The sequence below is a fragment of the Erpetoichthys calabaricus genome, chromosome 17 (genome assembly GCF_900747795.2).
Source record: "Erpetoichthys calabaricus chromosome 17, fErpCal1.3, whole genome shotgun sequence".
Taxonomy (NCBI): Eukaryota; Metazoa; Chordata; class Cladistia; order Polypteriformes; family Polypteridae; genus Erpetoichthys; species Erpetoichthys calabaricus.
This window is the reverse complement of record NC_041410.2, coordinates 27,804,593-27,827,618: the sequence shown is the minus strand read 5'-3', so window position 1 is coordinate 27,827,618 and position 23,026 is coordinate 27,804,593. Positions and strand designations below refer to the sequence as shown.

Here is a 23,026-nt window from a genome sequence, read left to right as displayed (position 1 = left end):
TTCATTGGCCTTTAATTTCAGTTTTCCATGAATGTCTGTCAGGTTTTCAAACTGGGAACAAACAGCACAAGGCATGCAGACACCATAGGCAGCACACAGGGCACCACAAACCCATACATAGAAAGAGACCCTGTCATTGTGACAGTTGATACTGGTAGTCATGGCACACTTCACAAAGTAACCAATTTTAGGCATACGGAGTGATGAACCAAATACAAGTAGAACTGGGCACAAGACAAAAAGCTATCATAGATGCGGAGCTAATCTATTACTTGGTGCAGTCACTCATAACCGCAACACCAGTTTACAATAATACAAATTCCCCATACTCCGAGTTGGGCATTCCTTCTAAAATTTCCATTACTTTCCACACCAAATGAGAATCTCTTAACTTGTTATGGTATTTTTATATTCGCTCTGGCCTCAGGGTCAGAGTTTAACCTGAACTATCTACAGCCAATGTGTGTTATTTCTCTCATTTTTTTTAAGCAATTTACTAATCACCATGGAATTGTTTTTTTTTTCTAATTTTGTGCCCCTACAAAAGCAAGCCCCCAAATACTGGATTTTAAAAGATAATGATTTAAGAAAAAGTACACAGGATGGCAAATATGATATTTAACCAGCTTTACCTTTTTTTCCCCATTTGATTTAGTTAACAGTGACAACTCCCAGAATGGACTGGTATGTTGCCTGAATAACACCTGCACAAACATTGTCACATGTAGTGGAAATGAAAATAGCTGCGCAGTGATGGAAGGTAACCAAACTCTCTATTCAGATACTTTAGTTGAGTAATCACTTAAAATGCTTCACCCCAAAACATTTGTGTAAGAAAGAAATGGGAGTATTTTTCAAGTTTCAACTGTTATAGTTAAAGAAAAAAAAAAAACACACCCCTATTATCATCTTGTGATTCTACTAATAGAGGATCATGTGATGTTGGAGAATGTACCTTATTGATTTCCATACTTTCTTTTACATTCAAACCTGCTTAGTTCACTGGAATGCGACAGGAAGCCAAAACCATGTGACACACCATGTGCTTTAGTCGTTTCAACTTTTATCTTTTCTAGGTGCTTTCATAGTGTGTTGAAATTTGCAGTACGGAAGTTTACAGAGAGCCACAATTAAAAAATTCCAGGGTTAAGCAGGTCAGCCAATTTGGTGATCCAGAGGATTGAGGATTCAGTTGTTGTGGGGAATCAAATGTCAATGTGCAGTAACAATTCATGCAACATGAAGATAATATGTTGGCACAACAAGCAAATCAATGTCTAACTAGGAGTTTCACCACACTTTTTATATAAAATGTTTCTCAACATTTCACTTAGAAGAACCCAAGAATTACATTTTCACAGATTTACTTAGCACAATCATGTAAAAAGACAAGCAATGCAAAATAAAAAGGAAAAAAAAAAAAGCACTGCAATATTGTAATTAGTACTGATCGGCAAAATTCAATGAAGCATTTTGAACAGCAAATTTGCTGTATTCACCAATGACCTTGTTAACCAAAATTATTTTCCTGGAAATTCACTATGAGGCCGACGTAGAAAAACATTTGCTTTCCTCCAGTGCACCATGTGCGAATCTAGCATGACATCAGGGAGCTGTAGCTGTCAATGTTAGATGAGACAGCCCCCCAAGAACATAACACTGATTCCTGTAGTGGGCTAAAAGTTAGTGGAAAACCTGCAAATATATTTAAACAGAAAATGCACATGAAGAAGGAAACTAGAAATGTGTCTGTGTAATCATGTCTTAAAAGTAATGTTTTTTTCCGAACGGACTTGTATGTGATCTGCATGTTAACACGTGAGTCTAGCCTTCAATAATGTTACCCAGTGTGCTGTGCAGTTGATGCAACCAGGAAGGAGTGAAGAATCCATACACTTTATTATTGTGCTTATTTGGTAGCAGTAGTCAAGAACAAGCAAAAGCATAAAAAAAATAAAGCTGTACTTTTTGGTTCGAAAGAGGCAAGTACTGGTTATTGGATCTGTGGAGACCAAACTTTAATGAATTTATACTTTCTGTCTGCAAAAAATGATATTGTTCTGATATTTAATTCTATTAATTTTATCTCAGGGAGGCCAACACTGCTGCCTGCTGACCTTTAAATTTGCCAGTTTGTTTAAACAAACCAGCAAATTGTTACAAAGTGTGGTAATCATACTGCACAGTGTTCACCGAGGACCAGCTTTCAAATCAGAGCTGTACTCATAGCCCATGTATAACTTTCACCCAGAAATTATAGAACTTGAGCGCACACACCTCTCTTTAAGTGCATCAGTCTGTAAGCAGTTTTCATTTTGCAGTCACTTTCTACAACATACTGCAGGGGTGTCCAAATCTGATCCTGTGGTGCTACCGTGGTTGTGGGTTTTCCTGCATGCTACTTTCTTCATCAGTGACTAATTTTTGCTGTTAATTGACTTCTTTTCCATTCACTTTAAATGCCTTGTTTTTTAAGATTCAGTCCTTTGGATTTTCCTTAAATAGCAGCCAAACAAAAAGGAACTGTGAAGTCAGCCAATAAATGACCAGCTAAGTTGAGGCCTCAAACTCCAACTAATTTCTTGATTATAAGCTGATTACTGTTGTTAATTAAACCCATTATTTCATTCCATGGCTTGACGGTGCCCTCATTCGGCCACAGCCAACATTTACAAAACTGTTGATTTTCTTTTTTCTAATTGCACCATCAAAGCGTTTTGTGGACCTGAGCAGATCAACAGTACTGAGATACAGTACTTTCCCTTCCTTTATTTTCAGATAGTTTATAGTGGACACTGGCTTGCTGGTCATATGTTTGCTTGATTTGTATTTTTTATTGTTTGGTGGCTAATTAAGGAAAAAGAAACAATTTAGGACTTTGGCTTATAAATAACAAGTTAATTACAATTCAGGCAAAAGAAATTAATTAGCAGCAAAAACTAGTCACTAATTAAGAAAACTTGCACCCATGATGGCCTTTTGGACCATTGGACATACAGTAGCTGATATACTGTATGCTTCTACAGTAGTACCACAAGTTTCTAAAACAAAAAATATACACACAGTAGATCATATAGTATCAACAAATACCTCCGGTTAATCCATTATTCAAATCCAAGATCCAAGTGTCTTGTGCCAAATCAAACTGGAACAAACACATCTATTTTGGTCTGGCATACACCTATCAGTTTTCTGAGAATAAAAGGAAAACAAAATAAAACATATAAAATCTGGCTCATGCAAAAACATGCCTTTGAAACCATTTTCAATTGAAATATTTAGTGAGATATTAATGGAAAGGACTATGTTGTTTAAAAAATAAAAGCTTGGGACCTTTTTAATTCCATATTTCCTGTGTTGTCTGTTGACCATGCAGAGAATCATCATCAGGTTACACTGAGAGGCAGATTGCAGATTGTCAGAGTAATGGCATGTTAAAGTCATTTGATTCTGGGTTCGCTTCCCGGTTCCTCCCTGTGTGGATAGCGCTTTGAGTACTGAGAAAAGCGCTATATAAATGTAATGAATTATTATTATTATTTACAACTTTATAGATGAAAGATCATTTTAGTCTGGAAAGTTTCCCCAAGCTTGTCCTCTTACTATTTGTAATCTGAAAGCAACTGAAATCCTTTTCTTAAGTGTCAAATGTTTTGTCTTCATAACTCCTTTTGTTTTAATGGAGCTGCTTAGTCATGGACTATTAGTTTAGAATATTGTTAAATTAACTTGTTCAACCACAGATTGAACTTCCATTTGTAATAAGATGTACAAATTGACATAGAAAGTAGGGGGAGGAATGGTCATCAGTAAAAAGAGTTTTGGGTTACTAAAAGAAACTACGGAACTGCTGTTCTTTCCTTATCTTAAAGTACATGAACGACTCGAGAGAGTTCAAGTGATGGAAGAATGTATTCGGCCACCTTACACGTGACCACTGGTGTGGCCCTAAAAAGAACTTTTGGCTTCTTCAGCAACACCTCCAACACTGCTGTCTGGTGTTCTGCGGTGCCAGGAGCTCTGAATTGCTCTGTCATCTTGGCCTGCACACACAATTCAGTCAGCTCTGCCCTACCCAGGGTCAGAAGCAACCCGACTGTCACACAATCCCTGGTTCTATGAGACGACCCAAGGCCAGGTTCCACATTCAAGGCTTACAGACGGCCACACACACCGTCCAATACTCCTCATCATAAATAAAGTGCTCTCTCACAGTGCCATGTCTGCACTCCCCCATGCAAGCTGTTCACGAGGCTGCTATATAGCCTGCTTCTTTCAGTATCCCCATCTCTGCCGATTGCAGACACCTGAAGAGCATGTCCCTCTCAGGTTTAGATCCTGGGTCGTGATTTTGGTTACTCTCTCAAATACAATTCATAATTCTGGTGTTATTATCTTTATTCTACAATCTTTACTTAATTTAACTTGCCTATGTAGCTCTCCACCTAGCTTCCACAATGCTGAAATCCTAATTCACCCTTTCTTTACCTTACACCTGCATTACTGTCACTTTGTTTATGCTGATCTCTCGGTTATAAATTACAATATATCCAAAACTCAGAAGTCAGGCTTCTCATTCCTGGGAGCAAATCTACACATATTATGCCTGTTTTTTTTTTTTTTTCTTCTAGTTTCACTGGCTTCCTGTAACCAAACAAATTCAACTTAAACCAAAGCACTTAATGATCTTGCCCAATCTTATCTTTTCTGTTTTTCTTCAACCTTATGGCATGATTTTCTCTCTTTTCCCCATTTAAAATTGTCTGCTGTGGGAGCCTGATCATTTAGTGCAGTTACTCCTAAACACTTTTCTCTTTTAAGTCTCATTTCAGAACATAACATTACTATACCTTTATTAGGACCTAACAGTTTTATACTTCAAATTAGATATTTTGCTGCCCTACAGTTTTATATTTACCTGTTCATGTCTGATGTTATTAATTTTTGTGCTGTGTTGTGTTTTATTATCCTGTGATATTCTCTAAATATTTGCAATTTAATTTGGGTTTGGGATAATGAATTAAAAAAAAAAAAAAAAAAAAACCTCTTTGTCTTACTATACTGTATTAGTGTTATTTCACTATGTTCCAGTTCATTTTTTGCACCCACGTTTTCATCAAAGCCTCCAGTTTTCCCAGCAATGCTGGTTTCAAAATAGAAAACTATGCTGGAAACTGGACAATTGTGCAACAAAGTCGCACCAACACTAACACTTACTTATGCACAGATAGTGGAGGAAACTAAACTACTTTGAAAAACTTGGCTCTTCTCACTTATGTGTTGGCTAAAAATACTATTCCAAACTGACAGTAATAGGTGGTGAAGATTACTGTAAAGTGAATTCTTTGTATTAGAAATACTTTAATGGGGTTTGTTCAATGCTAACTCTAACAGTTATATATGGTGCATGTTGTATCTCAGAACTTTATATGAAGAAAACGTCAAACAGTAATTCCATCATTAAAAAACAAAATTATCCATTTCGCAAAATAGTAACAATAGCACAATGTCTGTTGTGCGAACACTTTATGTGATATTAACATCTGATTATTTATTATCCAAAAATAACTTACATGCTTTTTTTTTTTTTAAAGATCCAACTACGGGTGACATTTTCAGAGGTTGTGCAAGCCGGAGCCTTTGCAACATCAACTCATCTTCTTTATTGCTTGGCGAGTTGGCAAAAACAGCTTCCTGTTGCAGTGACAACTTTTGTAACAGTGCCAACCAAGCTGGATTTCACAGTTTACTATTTTTATTAACTTTTATCACTTTTCTGTTCACATACTGATAAACTGTGTTTGTTCTGTTATGAAGGTGCTATTTATGATTTAGCTAGTAATATTTATTACACAATATACTAAAATGAGCCATGTTCTCAGATCTTGGAATTTTTCGGATCTGTTAACTCATGCCCTGCACTTTGTACTTGATCAGATTTGTTTGTGGGGATGTGCCTCTAACTCCGGTGGGAAAGCTTCTGTAAAAATAATTTTGTTACCTGTTATGGAGAATCACTGCATCTCTTCTAAGCGCACCTCTTGATTATTTCAAAGAGATAGTATCTAAATTTAAAAACAGTACAAGTGATTTTTGATAAGTAAATGTATGGCTAATAAAAAGATAAAACACTGAACATCATCTGTAACAAACTGTAGTTCACTGAATGCTTCTAATAGCTTATCACAGAAAGCTGCAGAAAACTTTATAATGCTGATGAAAAAGTGCATGTGTAAGAAGTGACACAAGTCCAGTGCCTCAATTAACTATGAGCTGAATGCACTTGCACCTTTTTAGTGATGCCAATTGAATCATAATCTTAGAGAGAGAGAGAGAGGTCAGGCAACCACCAAATGACAAACCAACTCAGAATCCCAGATAAGGACCCAAGTGCAGCCATGCAACGGGTGACACCTCAGCACCACACTAGTTCAAATGGAAAATGGAACAGTGTGAGGTATTTTATGGTGGCTGGAGTGCCAATTCTTCCACCAACCCCCAGGATTTTTCCCTGCAGGGCCAGGTGCAGATTAACGTCATACTCAGGATGGAGCAATTGCAGATTAAAGGGTCTTGCTCAAGGGCCCAACGGAGTAGACTCACTTTTGGCATTTTACGGGATTCGAACCGGCAACCTTCCGATTGCCAGTGCAGATCCCTAACCTCTGAGCCACCACAATCTTAGATCTATTATAAACACATCCTACACTAACTAAAGATGATTTAATTTTAATAATTTTTTTTTGTTTTGGAGACTGAAAAATGGTAACCTTTTATTATCACCCTTTCCAAATTAGTTTTTGAATATACAAAATTTACCGTGTCTCTATTGCCATCATTTTTCATACCATATCACATATTCAGTTTTTATTATACATAATGGCACCACAAGGGTGCATTGGCAGGCAGTGTGGCGTAGTGGTTAGTTAGGCTTTTGGACTTCAAACACTGAGATTGTGGGTCCAAATCCCACTACTTACACTGTGTGACTATAAGTGAGTCACTTCACCTGCCATGTGCTCCCACTGAAAAACAAAAGAAATGGAACCAATTGCATCTCCAACACAAGGTGCCTTATACAGTAAAACTCTTCTGATCAGTACCGTAAAAGACAAAACCACACATATCACTAAAAACAAAATATAACATTAAAGTGGCTTGGCCTTCTGCCTAAGAGCAACATCACATCTTCTTAAATCATTATTATTTATTTTTCATTTAAATTATTGTAGTACTTTATTGCATCAAAATTAACTTTGTAAAACGATTTTATTTTATATGGTGTTTAACAACTGTTTAGTAAAACATTTGTATTTTTCATTCACAAAGACAAAACAGTGTTTTTCACATTTAAACCATTCTAATTGCTACCAATGTGCCCTCAGTTATTTTGTGCAGATTACAAGTTGTTTGCATAGTAAAAAACTCAACACTCAAAGTAACAGCAATTACTTTTAAACTCAAGAGAATTTCACAAAAATATAGAATATTTCGACACAGTTCCCTTGCTGCTCTAAATATTTATTTTATTAATAACATTAAGAAAAATGTTTTTCTTAACCAGTTTTGTTTAAGCCTTTTACACTGTTAGTAACTGCTTTATCAAAAATAACTGGACTCTAATTAAGAATTGGGGGGGGGGGGGGGGTTTGACAAAAATCTTCAGTTGGTGTTGCCCTTCAGGACCAAACTTGAGGACCCCTGAACCAATGTGTAATCTCATTACAGTATATTGTTCACACATTGTGCCACTGCTGTACTGACGAGAAGGTACTACAGCCCAGGGGAAAGATACCAGAGTTATTGGGACTGGAACCCAAGAATGACATGATTTAATTATCCTATAGACGGCAGGCATAAATTGATCTAATACTGTAGAATGTCCAGGATTGTGAAAGTGTCCGATATAACTGACCATGGATCCCACAAAGGTTTATTTTCTTCGGGAATGCTTCTGACTAGTTAATATTTTAGTCCCCTGCCTGTATTGCAATACTAAAATTAACAAACTTGCACAGCCTGTTTATGTTGATGAATTTGAAGTTGCTCTTCTGCTTTATACGTGACCCAAATTTATAGTTTTGCAGATGTTCACCCTGTATGTAATTTGTACAGCAGATGTAGATATGTGAATAAAGAGCACTATACAAAAAGATGATGCTGACCTGAAATTAACATAATACATTGACAACACAATATGAAATGAGTGCAGACGGCTAGAGAGAAAAGTTGTGTCAGAGTAAGAATAATTTTATTTGAAGCATATTGGTTTTACAAACAAATTGTCACCCTCGTTTTGCAATGAATTGACTGTTTAAGCTACTGAGATATAAATTGTTTACACTGAACTGTTTATCTGGTGTAATATTCCCAATGTTTTTTGTTTGCAAATTAGTTTTCATACATACATTGTGTTAATTCTATAGTTTATAAAAATTATTTTTCATTATCAAAAGTAAAATGTGTTTCAATTATGTTTGTATGCTTAAAAGTCCAATGATTTATTCTTGCATAAATTGTCTTTTACCCCCCCAAAAAAATCTTCTAAATAATCATAACAATATTAAAGCACTTAGTAGTTCCTCTAAATTGCAATTATAATACTACTTCATTTTTTAGCAGCGCCATGCCTGTAATAACTACATCCTAAATATCATGGTCCCATCCTAAATATTATGTACACTTTTACAAGTTATTTATCCAATAGTAGCAGCCATCACATGGCTCCGATTACATTATGTTTTGAAAAATATATTTCACCAATAATTAGCATTGTGATTTTTTTATTGTAAAACAAGTAATATATAATAAAATATATTTTCAAGCAATTGTGTAATTCATCAGTGCTCTGGACATGAAGTTTGCATGCCCTCCCTGTATTCACAGGGGTTTCTTCCAGGTACTCCCATCTCCTTTCACACTCCAAAGAAATACAGGTCAAGTGGAATGCTACATTGGCTTTAGTGTGTTTGTTTACCCTACAATGGATGGACGCCCCATCTTTGGCTCGTTCCTGCCTTACGCCTGATGCAGGTTGGGCCGGGCTTTAGCTTTTCCACAACCCTTTCCTGGAAAAGTGGGTTTAGAAAATTGATGTGGATGGATGGTCTAATTTTTCACCCATTAGTTTCTCTAACCCTGTTTTTAATGATTTGGATTAAACAGAATTTGCACAATGCATAAACCACTCCTAGATATGCATGCCACTAATCCATCAAAGTGTCTAGCAGTGAGCTTTTTAGGGACAAATGTTTAAAATTCTATCAACAAAATTCTAGAGGTAAAACTTACATAGACAAGAGAAAACTATGCAATAATAACAAATAGTGAATGAGCTGGGGTATGAACCCCATTTGATTGAACTAGGAGGGTGCAACACCAGCGAATAATATCACACACTCTTCTAGGTTTGATTAAATCATAAATAATGGAAAAGATCTATCCTTCAATGTTATTTTCAGATGGTACCACCTTAAACAGTTAAAAGAGCAAAACGAAGATCTGGGTTTTATATTGTTCACATTATCTTACATCCTATAATACTCATGAGTGAGTGTGCTTACTTTTTCATGCCAATGCACCCTTTCAAAACAGTACAAATCATAAACATTTCCACATTAGGCACTGGATTTTTAATAAAAATTCATTCTTATTGATAAAGACATTTCTGTTTACTGTGATCTGTGTAAAGTAAGATTATATTAATTTAGTTCTCACTAAAGACAAGCTATACAAAATTTATTAGCTTCATCGACAATATATCCAACTCAATAAACATGCTTAACAAATGTCAAATTCTTGAACAGTGTGATTTATGTGCACTTAGTGCAAATTCCCCTGGCTCTGCTGCAAAGCCTTTGCTGCCATTGACCACCTTTCAATCCACTGTTGAACTGTAAGACCGTGTCTCCTTTCTTCTGGCAAGGCAAACTGAGCAGGCTGTTCCCACCTACAAAGAAATACAGTGCAGTGTGAGTTAAGTAGTTTAAAGAATTGTTCTTAATATAGTTACCTTGTAAATTATACAGAAATATTAAACAACCGTGATTGCAAATACTTACTTGTAAATAAAAAAATATTACAAAGGTTACTAGCTTAGAGAGCTTCCATGCCTCATAAATTTCATAAGCGTAATGCATGTTTATATAAATACTGGCTGTTCTAATCGACATTGCCCAGGACAGTAATAAAATGTACAGTCCCTGTGTTAAATAAATAAAAAATAAATAAATAAATATTTATTTAAATAAATAAAACCTGTTCATTTTGGCAAAAAAAAAATTTTTTATTAGTATTATTTAGCATCCAATGCTTCTGAGCTTATTAAAGCCCTTGTACAATTCTACCATGAAATTAAGTATGAAGTGAGTTTGCAGCAAAGAGCCATTCATACAACAATAACACTAATTATCTCAATAGTCCATCCATCCATCGTCTCCCGCTTATCCGAGGTCGGGTCGCGGGGGCAGCAGCTTGAGCAGAGATGCCCAGACTTCCCTCTCCCCGGCCACTTCTTCTAGCTCTTCCGGGAGAATCCCGAGGCGTTCCCAGGCCAGCCGGGAGACACAGTCCCTCCAGCATGTCCTGGGTCTTCCCCGGGGCCTCCTCCCGGTTAGACGTGCCCGGAACACCTCACCAGGGAGGCGTCCAGGAGGCATCCTGATCAGATGCCCGAGCCAACTCATCTGACTCCTCTCGATGCGGAGGAGCAGCAGCTCTACTCTGAGCCCCTCCCGGATGACTGAGCTTCTCACCCTATATTTAAGGGAAAGCCCAGACACCCTGCGGAGGAAACTCATTTCAGCCGCTTGTATTCGCGATCTCGTTCTTTCGGTCACTACCCATAGCTCATGACTATAGGTGAGGGTAGGAACATAGATCGACTGGTAAATTGAGAGCTTCGCCTTGCGGCTCAGCTCCTTTTTCACCATGACAGACCGATGCAACGCCCGCATTACTGCGGATGAACTATCTCAATACTGAACTATCTCAATAGTTCAGTTATAATATTGAAATGCTATACAGCATATACTGTAGAATGCATCACAGTCATAACAATCAACTCGATTGCTGAGAGACGAACAAGGGCCGAGCCACACACATACCCTCCTCTACTCTAACTCTTAAAGTTTTTACTTTTAACCTGTTTCTCCAAAATACAACTTTTAATTTTTTTCCTAGATAATGAAACAGTTATCATTAAAGGTGAACCTGAAAACAGACTTAAGGGAGTTAAAAACATGAATATTTGGATAGGAAAAGGAAAAAAAAAAAAAAGTTTTGAAAAAGACGCATGAAATGTACAAAGCACCTTGACAAGTTAACTCCATACACACTTTGTTGCTACTTATTTTTTCATTCATTCATTTATTCATTCATTTTCCTATTTACAGTTCTGCTAAAAAACAAAACAAATTAAGAAAAAACAAACTTAAGTTGCTAGAAAAAAAGTTTCTGTTTTATTGACAAGAAAAAATCAAAATTAAAATTAATTTCATTTAGGCCTTAAGAAATAGCACAAAAGCCAATGTGCAATATACAAAAGAATAGAGATATTGCAACATTCTCTATTTGGGTCATTGTTTCCTGAAATTCTAATCTAAATTCTAAAAGTATTTTCATCTTAATTTATGAACTTGCTATTGGCCTAGCCATTCTTAAAATACAACTAATCGAGAAGAATTTTGCATTTTTTCCATTTATTTAGCAAATAAAAGGACTGTAAACATTGCAATTGGACTAACCAATGAACAATTGCTTTCTTCACTTCTGCTCCATATTCTATACACCGGGAGCTCTGCTGGGAGAGACGTTGGACAGTTGGGAGGAGTGTTGTGACCAGTTCCTGGTCTTCTGCTTTCACTTGATCAAGAAGTGCTACATACAGGTGAAGAACAAAAAGTAAAAAATAAGACATTAAATAATATGGGATGCTGATGTCAAAAAGCTATCTATAATCAGTGTGACTATGCTGTACCCTTCTACTCCATGTTAATCAGCATGCTCTTTGCATTAAAATTACCTCAATACATACATTTGCTGACTTGTGATGTAACAGTGGCAAGGCAACCAAATTCTGTTTTACTTCCCATGTCTTAGACGTGAACATAAAACCTCTGTAAGCTTCTGCAAAAAACTGTATTACGAAGAAAATATGCAACACTAGGTTCGCCTTTTCAAAATGTTTCCATTATTTCTTATGGGAGAATTTGAGATAATCATCTAGCAGTGCTATATCCCATTTTTTGTGTCATGTTCACATTGTATAGTTTGGGACTCCTTTAGATAAATATATAAATGAGAAAGGATGGAGGGAAAACAATAAGAAGGAAATTTAATAATAGTCAATACAATTCAGGAAATCATAAATAATAAAGGTAAATTTAGTATGCTGTAGATGAGGCAATGGACCTTAAACCTCAAGGACATCACATTCAGTTCCTACTTGTGACTAAGTTTGACACTGAACAAGTCACTTAAAGAAGTATCCACTCAAAAATTATTATTATTTTGTTTATTTACCTTTTGCAGGTTATGGTGATAGAGTATGAGACTAAAATGTTCTCTCTAATGCAGAATGCAGATAAAGAATCTGGTAGAACAAGTGCCTATGGTGACCAACAATAGTCAATAATATAAAAACATCCATATAAAATCTCACATTACTTGTGTTGCCTAATACACTTGTTCAGTCATCCAGTCAAATGCTGTCAATATTCCATTTTTTACTAAACACAATTGTTAAACTTTCGATAAAATGCTCTCATGAGCTAAACTGAGACACGCTTAAGCGTGCCCAAGCATTTAAACTGAAGACCCACTTCCCACCTCATTCATTGGTCATGATGAGTCAAGCCCAGTATCCACTTATTCATTGGCTAATACTGTGCTTCACAATATCAGAGGTGTAAAGTTCACTGAGAGATGTATACAACTAAAGATTAAAAACAAACTAAAAAGTGAGTAAAACATTATCAGGAAGTGAATAAATAATCCCATGGCACTCAGCTGTGGACATGAATATAAATGTAATTATGGAGGACGGGTCTACAATTCACATGCTCATTTGCATCTGAGGTGAATCTCATTTTCATTTTCTGGGTGGGGTTTACTTAACAATATTCAACCACAAACCACACAGGGTAAATATAAAAAATAGATATTTTTGGGTGGAGTAGTCTTTTAATGTGTCATTGTTAAAACTGAAAAGAAGAAAAAAAAATCTCTAGGTTGCTCTTACACATCACCGCTGATAAAAGTGTCAATAAAATATATAATAAAGTATATTGGATGATTACAGTCCCATGTACAGAGTTAAGTGAAATTCTTCCATGTATGTGCTAATCAACCTATTACATGATAGGCTAATGTACTTGCCTCTAAATATCCAGTTAACATCTTAAGCTCAGAAATGCTTACCTTGCAGATCACTAGCAGGTAGTTTCCCTTCCAACTGTTTAATTTTCTGCAAACAGTTCTTTTTCATGTTAAGGAGGTACAACAGCTCCCGATGTTCCCTCTTCAAAGCTACGGCACTGAATACCAGCTTTTCTGGAGCCTGGTAACAGAAGTATGGGAGATATTCCTTTTAATAAATGACACATTAAGGTCAGGGATGTTTTAATGGGCATTGATCAAAAAATACAGTACTATATATGGCCAACGAAAGATACTTTGCAATGAAGAAGTGATCTATGGAAGTAGGAACAGTTTTCAAACTTTATCGCATTAATAACACCTTATAATATAGAATAATACTTGTCACATTTTATATAGTATGTTTATATTTGCATAGTTGGAGTGCATCACTGCGAGGATGAAAGACCAATGCAAAAACCATCCACATCTAAGTGGTTTTGCACCAGCCACCCTAAACTCACTTGCTTATCATTCCCATTTACATTCTAGCCATGTTATATCTGTACATGGCAAAGGTGCTTACATAAGTCAACACTCTTTTTCTCATTCATTTGTTAAGCCTGCTTACACTTAATTTGGTCTTGTTGCATCAAGCACAAGGCAAGACCCAGTCCTGAACAGGGTAACAATCACCATAGGACAAAGTCATACACAAAAAAAGAAGGCCAGATCACATTTGCCAATCAATCTAACTGCAAGTATTAAGGGTACTGGAGGAAAATAAAGTAACTATAGAAAACCAGCACAAACACAGTGAAATTGAACAAACTTTACACATGGAAATAAGAATTTAAAACAAAATAAACAAAACCCAAACATACATGATCTAAATTAAAAGATAAGGAAAAAAAATAATTTCACGTACAAACATGATGCTATCTAATGCTCTAGCATGAGGTATGGCTTAGTATATGCTTAGCAATGAGAGTATTATAATGTTTTACATATTAATTTATTTACCATATAATGAGCAAAGCGTAAACTCTGGCATAAACTGTCAAAAACAGACTTTTCATAAGGCGATGGCATGTCTATCCGGTAAATGGAAAACTTGTGTGCTGGAACCAGTTGCACCCTTTATATAAAAAAAAAAAAAAAAAAAAAAAGTATTTATTTTATTGTGTTTAAAATATTTACAGTCTTAGAATAAACAATGTGTTCTCTTCAAAGCAATAATATAAAAATAAAATGTATGAATTTAATACGTATACATTATTAATATCATAATACATAATTCACCAGCCTCCTCACTCACTCACTCACTCACGTCCGTCCAAAGCCTCCTGCGCAGTCGCCTCCTGCGCAGCTACCCGAAAAAACCTTACGAGACCGACATCGCGGCAGGCGGTGGATTTACGGCCATGAAAATTCAAAGAGAAAGGCGACTTCTATTAAAGCTCTAGAGGCCTGAAAGGCAATTTCGACTACAGCTCGAGGCCTAATTATGCATTCTGATTCAATTACGCATTCATTCAATACACCTATATCAGGTTTGTGGTGCTTATACTTGTATTACTATTCCACTCGTGCCGTTTCATTTTACGTTGTCGAAACGGGCTCTTTGCCTAGTACGATATAAAATATTGCAGGTAAATATTTAAATTGATGTTTATTATCCAACCTTGCCATGTTCATTGTAATCCATTCTAAATACATTGAAAACTTAAAATGAAATACAATACTTAAAACTTACTCTTCAAGGCATCTCCTGGAAAGTGTTGTTAATGTGATACCACTAAACTGCCGAAGTTCACGGCTTACTGAGTTTTGATGTTCTCCAGCGACTGCAGCTAACTCTGGGTGGTGTCTCTGCAATTTTTCCTGAACAAACAGCTCTATCTAAGGAAATGCATAGAAAACATCTTAAATGAAAGCCTTACAGCAGTCATGGGTGTTTTGCTCAAATAAATCAAACACTTATACTTAAACATTTTGAGTTTATAATTCATGACAGAATTATGTGAAAAAGATACAATTTAACCAAAACATTGTATACTAAAATATACAATGATATGGACACCAAGTTAATCCAAAGGAATAATTTAGGGGAAAAAAAAAAAAAAGATTATAGGGAGTACAGCAGTTTTACTTTTGAGAGCATATTATAAGTTTTTATCTTTGCTGACCATTAAAATAATGACTGAGGTGAGGTTATTTATTTATTATAAAGGGGACAAGGTGAAAAACATTTAGCTCTACATTTGATCTTCTGTCAAAAAACAATTACTCTATCAAATGCTATTTTTATTTCCCTGATTAATTTTTTACATTCAACTGGCTTGGCCATATTGAAATTCCAATTAAAAGTCACAAGGATTACAAGGATTCAGCATTTATAGATAAAGATAGTTGCTAGACATTTTTTTCCATGATACTAAATTAGCATATGTTTACCATTCGATAAACAGTTGCAGATATGAAAAGTTAACCTACTTGGCCAAATCTGTTATAAACTTTGCTTCCAGTCAACAATACCTGTTTGTTTAAATAGTGATGAACATCCTGTAGGTTGCTATGAGAAAACTCCCCCCCCCAACAGCATACTGGTTATTTGTTTGGTACGCATACATATGAATGACACTAGCAATTTTGAAAGTGTCCCTTTGCTTCATTTTATTAGGATTATTTTCCCAGTGCTTCTAAGCATACTGCACATCTACTATGATTTTACCCTAATATCTGACCATATAATCACATCACCTCACTTTATCATATACACAAAAGAACAGAAAACTTGTATAAAGGTTACTGTCATTGTCGAAGAGAGATAATTCTTTTAACCTGCCTTTCTTATATTTGTAAAAAACATATAAAATAACCTGTTCAATTTCATCCTATCAACTTTTGCATGGCTTTGTCAAATAACATACCAAATGAATGGAGTTACCTAGTAAAGGCACAGAGCATTCATAAATCGGGGTTAGTAATTTATATAAACTACCTGAAAAAACAATTACTTTAATTTAAGCAGTTGAAAAAAAGATTTTTGCTATAAAAAAACATTTAAGCATTATGAGTAACTGTTTTTGGATAGGGCGGCACGGTGGCGCAGTGGTAGCGCTGCTGCCTCGCAGTTAGGAGACCTAGGTTCGCTTCCCGGGTCCTCCCTGCGTGGAGTTTGCATGTTCTCCCCGTGTCTGCGTGGGTTTCCTCCGGGCGCTCCGGTTTCCTCCCACAGTCCAAAGACATGCTGGTTAGGTGGATTGGCGATTCTAAATTGGCCCTAGTGCATGCTTGGTGTGTGGGTGTGTTTGTGTGTGTCCTGCGGTGAGTTGGCACCCTGCCCGGGATTGTTTCCTGCCCTGTGCCCTGTGTTGGCTGGGATTGGCTCCAGCAGACCCCCCGTGACCCTGTGTTCAGATTCAGCGGGTTGGAAAATGTATGTATGGATGTTTTTGGATAAGCTATAGTGTCAATCAAATATATATAAATAAATAAAAACATTCACATAATGTTTTGTAGTTGACTATGTATACACAGCAGATATTCATATATTATGTAACAGTTTTTTAAAACTATGCATAGGCAAAGAAACATACAAAAAACAAAAATGTTTACCTCTGCTTGCACTTTCAGTAGCTCTGATTTGGCTGAGGAGTTCCCTTTTATTAAGCCCCGAATCTGTTCTTGCTTCTTATCCTTTTAAATAGACAAGATCTATTAATATTTACATTATATAAAACTGACTTCTCTACCAAGTGCCAATAAATATACCAGATATTTTTAATGACAATTGATTCACAGTAAATAAAAGTAGTAAGACAGACCAATCTTTTTTATATAGATCAAACACACTAACAAGAAAACTTTATATTTAGATTAAATTTAGTGCTTTTTTGAAAGCACATGTTGTTTAAAGTATTCGGTGCACTACATCTCATTGTGTGTATCAAAGTAGGTTTTCTTATGGTTGAACAATACAATTACATTCTACATTTCAGAGATTGTTACATTAAATGAAAATTCAAACACTAAACTGATATGCAAGTGAGTGTGTAGGTTTGTATGATCACAGAAACCATAAAACCAAATTTCAGTTAAAATATAGGAGCCATCTTCTACAGTGTGTCTAACCATATATTGATAATATGTTAATCAAAACACAAAAAAGCAAATTACTTTATAATACAACAAGGTCACTCTGGTATAATATCATAACTTTTCATCGCTAAAAACTTTGTAGTTAATGTCAGAACATTTCTGAAAACCTATAAAACATTTGATAAGATTCTTTTTTGTTTGTGAAGTCCACATCCCACATGCTGCCTCACTGAGGTACAATCAGCTACACCTTTTTCACAACCTATTTTTTCCTTTCTGTTTTAGTACATAAAACACAAAACATCAGACAGAATTTTATCTTTGATTTGCAAGGCTCAAAACACGCATGTTCCTTACTCATTGTCACTACATTCTATGCATTGTACTTTCAGATGAGCACTCAGTGGTTGCGAGTTCTCCTGTATATGCAGTATGCCCCACCGAGGAACCAGAAAAAAAAAAAAAAAAAATCAAAATGGTTTGATTTTACCATTACCTAGTTGCAGACTACTTGGTCTCAGTTCTTAGGTATGTCATATCTGGCAACTGAGCAGGACATCGACTGCCTAAGATTATGTAAAGGAAGGCAATAACTAAAAGATGTTGGAAAAATAATTTAATGCGACAGCTGTGTTAGGGTTACTTGGAATGCTAATCTAATAACTTTAACATTCCAGGGAATTTTTCATTTGTTGAGTGTCAGATATGACAACAGAATCAAGAAAGACCTAACATTACAGTAGACCCCCACGAAGAGTTCAGAGTTCACAGCCTCAGTCATTCGCGGATTTTTCCTTCTAACCCATCTAATAATTATTAGCGGAAACCACAAATATCCTATGCAATTTTTATGGCCTTTTTCGTGGCAATACTGTACTGTAGAGAGAACAGGAAGCAACTGCAGCGCAAATGCGGCTTGGGATGGTGAAAGCAGCCAATAGAATTTGAAACTGCGACTCCCAGCAGTCCCTGCAGTGGCTCTGATTGGTCTTCTGCTGAGGGTGCTGGGGCTATTGGGGTCAAAGGATGTCAGTGCGGCTTTTACAAAGAGGGCCGGTGACCAAAAGCAAAAAAAAAAAGTTTTTGTAATTTGTGTTTCAAGTTTCTGTCTCTCTGCCTGCCTTCTGTTGGGTTACCTGTACTTATTCATTTTGTCCTGGATCATTTCGTGTTTGGCATCTGCATTGTCTGCCTGTGTACATGATGACTGGAAGTGCATTCATGGCCTTCCTGCAAAGAAGCACTCCTGAACCCATCTTCACCATTTCAGAAACTAGCAGTAGGACTATCTTTACATTCCCATTCAACGTGCGGATTTCTGAACTATCAATTTTCATCATTACATTTCATCCGTTGCCGTTTTTCATAATTTACTGTGTGTGTTTTGTTGATGCTTTGTTGTATTTAATGTGTAATCGCTGTAAGGGGAACAGGGGTGGTATCGATTTCATTATATTCTTTATTTGCTGTTTGATTACCGGATTGCTTTGTTTTTGTCTCCGTTTGTGAGTGCGTGCGGGTTGGGTCAAAGTCCCTGGAATCGCCACAATGAAAATAAATAAATCGCTGTCTTCTTGAAGGTGTGAATCTTAGCGGCACCGAACCGGTACAGCTTATTCATTTCTCCTTGCTGTTGATTGACTGTGATACAAGAACACTCAGCTGGAGATTAATTTTCCATTTTGTTTTAAACCGCCACAACCAGCTATAGTCGTTTCCCAGTGCCATTTGCGAGCACGCAGGAGCTGACTTAAAAGCCTGAACAGCACCTGTCCTTTTTGGCCGATTGCTTTGTTTCTCTCTCCTCCCCCAGACATCCTCTGCTCCTGTTGGGAGTTGTGCTCCCCTATGATGTTTGTCTATTCTTTAATCGATAACTAACTGCATACTGAGCTTGTTTTACTTCTGAAAGAGACATGTTTGTTTGTTTGAAGTGTTTGAATAAAGTTCCTGTCTCTACAATCTCCTGTGTTTCTGTGCAATTCTGTGACCCAAGCGTGACACACTGGGATTGAGACAGTGTCAGCGTTTACCTCTGTGTGTTTGCGTGCTGCCAGTTCAAGCGCAGTTGGCTCAGTGATTTACTGAGTTTCATCCGTCAGTTGCACTGTGTACATATTGTTCCAGTAGTTTTTAAAATAGTTTTTACAGTTCATTAGCAGTGTGTAAAATGATCAGTGTTGCAGTAATTGTGATGCTCTTTGCAAGGAAAAAAATGTGTTCTATTAAAATTTCACTTTTTCTTTGTAAATTGTGACATTTACTTAAAGTACAGCAAAAAAATATTTGGTGTCCAGGGATGCATTAACCCCCAAGTATGTGGCAGTTTAATGGTTAAAGCGCCAAGATGTTGTCGAAACACCCTGCACCTTTTAAGGTTTCTGGCAATGAAAACACGCTTGCATGAACTACAGTACTAACTGCAACTGCAAAGTTATATAGCGGTAACATTGGTAATTAACATTCTAGCACTGCGGGAGATATACAGTAGCAGTACAGTATACAGGTTTACCTTTACATTCTTTTTTTAGGTAATGTATTAAGCTGAGTTTGAAATTAAAGTGTTTTGGGGGCATATTTAGGGTTTAAACTATAAGAATAGGCATTTTTTTTAACCACATCCAAAATTCGTGGGTGCTCTAGGAACATAACCCCCGCGAATTTTGGGGGTGTACTATATTCCTCATTCTTATGGAAGCTTATTTTTTTCTTTTTAGGCATTCATTATAGTAAAACAGTTGAAATAGGTTATTTCAATAAACACATACTGTAGATGTGAAATGATCCGTTTTTTTATACAACTTTAGATGAATTTTACAGTAAAACAATAGTAGTAAAAGTATACATTAACTCAGTAGAGCAACTTTTTGAAAATACATCTGCTTATTAATACAAAGAACCTGATATTCCAAACAGTCTATCATGTTGTTAAAACTCCACGTGGGTTTGTATGTATTTTTATATACACAAAATGTAAATTAAGTCATAAGGCCAAATCCATAGTTTAACCAAACAGTTGAAGTTTCAAAACACGATTGTTGGGCCAGATTTAATAAAAAAAAAAATTTAAACTGTTACTGAGATACTGGAAGGCGTAAAGTTGTAACTTTAAAGACAATATACTGTATTTACAAAAGAAAAATCAGAAATTTCGCACTGCATAAAAACAGATATAAAATGTTCATAAGTGCTTGATGAAGAAATGCAAGTTATCTTGTTTTATATTTGACTTAAAATCATATTAATCAGTTCCGGTCCTACTCAAAGGAGTGACATGTCATAGGATTGACATAAAGGAGTGAAACCTCAGATATAAATTTCAAAGGAGTGACAACCAACCAACCATCCAAGTAGTAGGTGAGACGACAACAATTTTTTTGGCGAACGTACTTTCAGTTGTGTGTGGTCCAATAAAATGTCACTCCTTTAATACGGTATTTATGTCACTCCTTTGTTATGTCACTCCTATGAAGTGTCACTCCTTCGATACAGACCCATTGGTACAACTCACCAGTCATATACTGTACGAGTCATCAAGTGTAAAAACGTAAATAATCATGGCTTTTTTTCTACCTACTCTCTTAAAATCTAGCTATGTATATAAATACAGAGGTCTATTATAGGGTGTTGAGCAGAAATTTGGAAGACCATACCGAATTGCCATGGAAAACGTTTGAAAAGCACCACTACTGAGTAAGCGGAGAATGCTTAAATACTGTAAACAAAACTTTCGAACAAGCAATAGCGCTGTACTGAAAACCGTTAATAATGAGGAAGGTAAGAGGAGAATGTCCAGGGTAATTCATGCTAAGATAAAAGTCACAAATAAATACTCAAATAAAGAGTCAATATAAGAATGGTAAACTAAAGGGCATTGAACTAAGATTAGTGATTGTAGTTGAGCCTTACCACCAGCTGCCTGAAGCTCATTATACTTTGCCACTTATTCTGTAGCTTTAGTAAGGCCTCTTCTTTATCTTGGGCTATTTCTATTAAGTCTTGGCACTGCTTTTGCAACCCGTCCCTCAGAGCCTTTGACATTTCCAACTGCAGCTCCAGATCAAAAGCAGACCTGTACAAGAATACACACTTAGCAAAATTAACATTAACTAGAGTCAGAAAATTCATAGAATGTCAAAGACAAAAAACTAATCGGCCAAAATGATTTCAAACACATAAAATATTTTAGAAATACATTTTTAGTTTTCAATAAATTTTAAACTGGTTAAACAAAATACTACCGAGATAAGTTGACCTTCTCAGAATCCATTGATAACTGCTGAAATGCTTCTTGCTTCTTTGAATTCAGAATGGATAACAGTTCACGATTGTGGGCGTGTTTTGCAGCCAGCTGCATATTTTTATCATGGACATGATTCCAACCTTCCTTTAAATAAAGACCATAGAATATAGTAAAGTTTCATTCAGTTTAATTTTATACAAAATAATTTAGATAAAAGTATGCCAAATCTCTTTTTTTGCATATTCTTGCCTAATCTTATTCTCTTTTACTCATCAACTAACCTGAAGAAGCAACTTTACAGAAGGAAGGAAATCATGTTTGTTTGAAACATCCTGGAGATGCTTGCTCTCAATGCGAAACCTAAAAAAAATGCAAAAAAAAAAAAAAGTTAAAATTATTTTTCCATATTAATTACTGGAAAGGGCAACACTGCCCAAGAAAAACTGCTTCTAGCCATTACTACCATCTTCAAACAAATACATTCTTATGATGTATGTATGTATAAAGCACAAACTTACTCACCATTTAAAATCAAGTAGCTGATCAACTACTATTGGAAATGCTTGTTTCATTAAAGTCAATTATGCTTGCATAAACATCAAAATATTTTCAGATTGCACTAAAACTTTAGAACATATTGATGATGCTCAGAGGTAAGGAAAGTTGTCAAAATAAAAAAGGATCTCTTGATTTAATGGAAAGGTACTTGTGGGCTATGATAATGACACTTGTGCGAAGGGTTGAAGAAAAGGCCTGAATGTGAAAGGAGTCTGGCAAATCTGTGGAGAATTGTGGTAGCGTCAAAGTGATTCTGGCAAATCTTTAAACAGATTTTGAAGATTAGACTGCATAGTTCTGAAGGTGTTCTTAAACTGTGCTGCTAATATATCAACCATAAATATTACTGGAAGCATGCTTACTGTACTGTTTGAACAATTATTTAGTGAAAACATTGCAGAGGTATATGAGATCTGAAGAAAAGCCCTAGATATTTTTGGAACTTCTTGTTTAATGTACATATTGATATTGTACAGATTGCAGAGATAGTACCTCCGCATTTGTTGATGAGGACAACTAACAGCATATACTGATTTCTAATAACAGGGATGTCATACTTTACTGCCATCCTAACAAATGTTTAAGGTTGAATGTGGGAAAGAAATCTTTAACAAAATCTCAAACCTCTAATTTCAAGCAATAGTAAAGGTTAAGTTTTGCTGGTGAACCAGTGACTTAATTCATCCTTCTTATATAGATATTTAATGTGCTGAACGTGATTTTTAAAGAGAGCATCCCAAGACATCCTGTGGTGGACAAAAGATA

General features: G+C 35.9%; 2 protein-coding genes across 4 annotated transcripts in view; one reads left to right on the top strand and one right to left on the bottom strand.

The window, feature by feature from the left end:
- The window catches only part of LOC114667608 (prestalk protein-like), a 46,007-nt gene extending 39,670 nt beyond the window's left edge, over positions 1–6,337 (top strand). The window contains exons 16-17 of the mRNA XM_028822976.2: positions 656–760; positions 5,595–6,337. Coding sequence (XP_028678809.2) covers positions 656–760; positions 5,595–5,791 — 302 coding nt within the window. The 3' untranslated portion in view covers positions 5,792–6,337. The remainder of the gene's footprint in view (positions 1–655; positions 761–5,594) is intronic.
- A 1,048-nt stretch (positions 6,338–7,385) lies between these two features.
- haus5 (HAUS augmin-like complex, subunit 5) overlaps positions 7,386–23,026 on the bottom strand; it is a 28,378-nt gene continuing 12,737 nt past the window's right edge. For all 3 annotated transcript variants that reach the window (XM_028822940.2, XM_051920364.1, XM_051920365.1), the window contains exons 12-20: positions 21,985–22,063; positions 21,702–21,847; positions 21,370–21,532; positions 16,978–17,058; positions 15,113–15,258; positions 14,380–14,494; positions 13,420–13,558; positions 11,745–11,877; positions 7,386–9,949 (exon numbers count right to left, since the gene is read on the bottom strand). In XM_028822940.2, the coding sequence (XP_028678773.2) occupies positions 9,823–9,949; positions 11,745–11,877; positions 13,420–13,558; positions 14,380–14,494; positions 15,113–15,258; positions 16,978–17,058; positions 21,370–21,532; positions 21,702–21,847; positions 21,985–22,063 (1,129 nt within the window). In that variant the 3' untranslated portion in view covers positions 7,386–9,822. The remainder of the gene's footprint in view (positions 9,950–11,744; positions 11,878–13,419; positions 13,559–14,379; positions 14,495–15,112; positions 15,259–16,977; positions 17,059–21,369; positions 21,533–21,701; positions 21,848–21,984; positions 22,064–23,026) is intronic.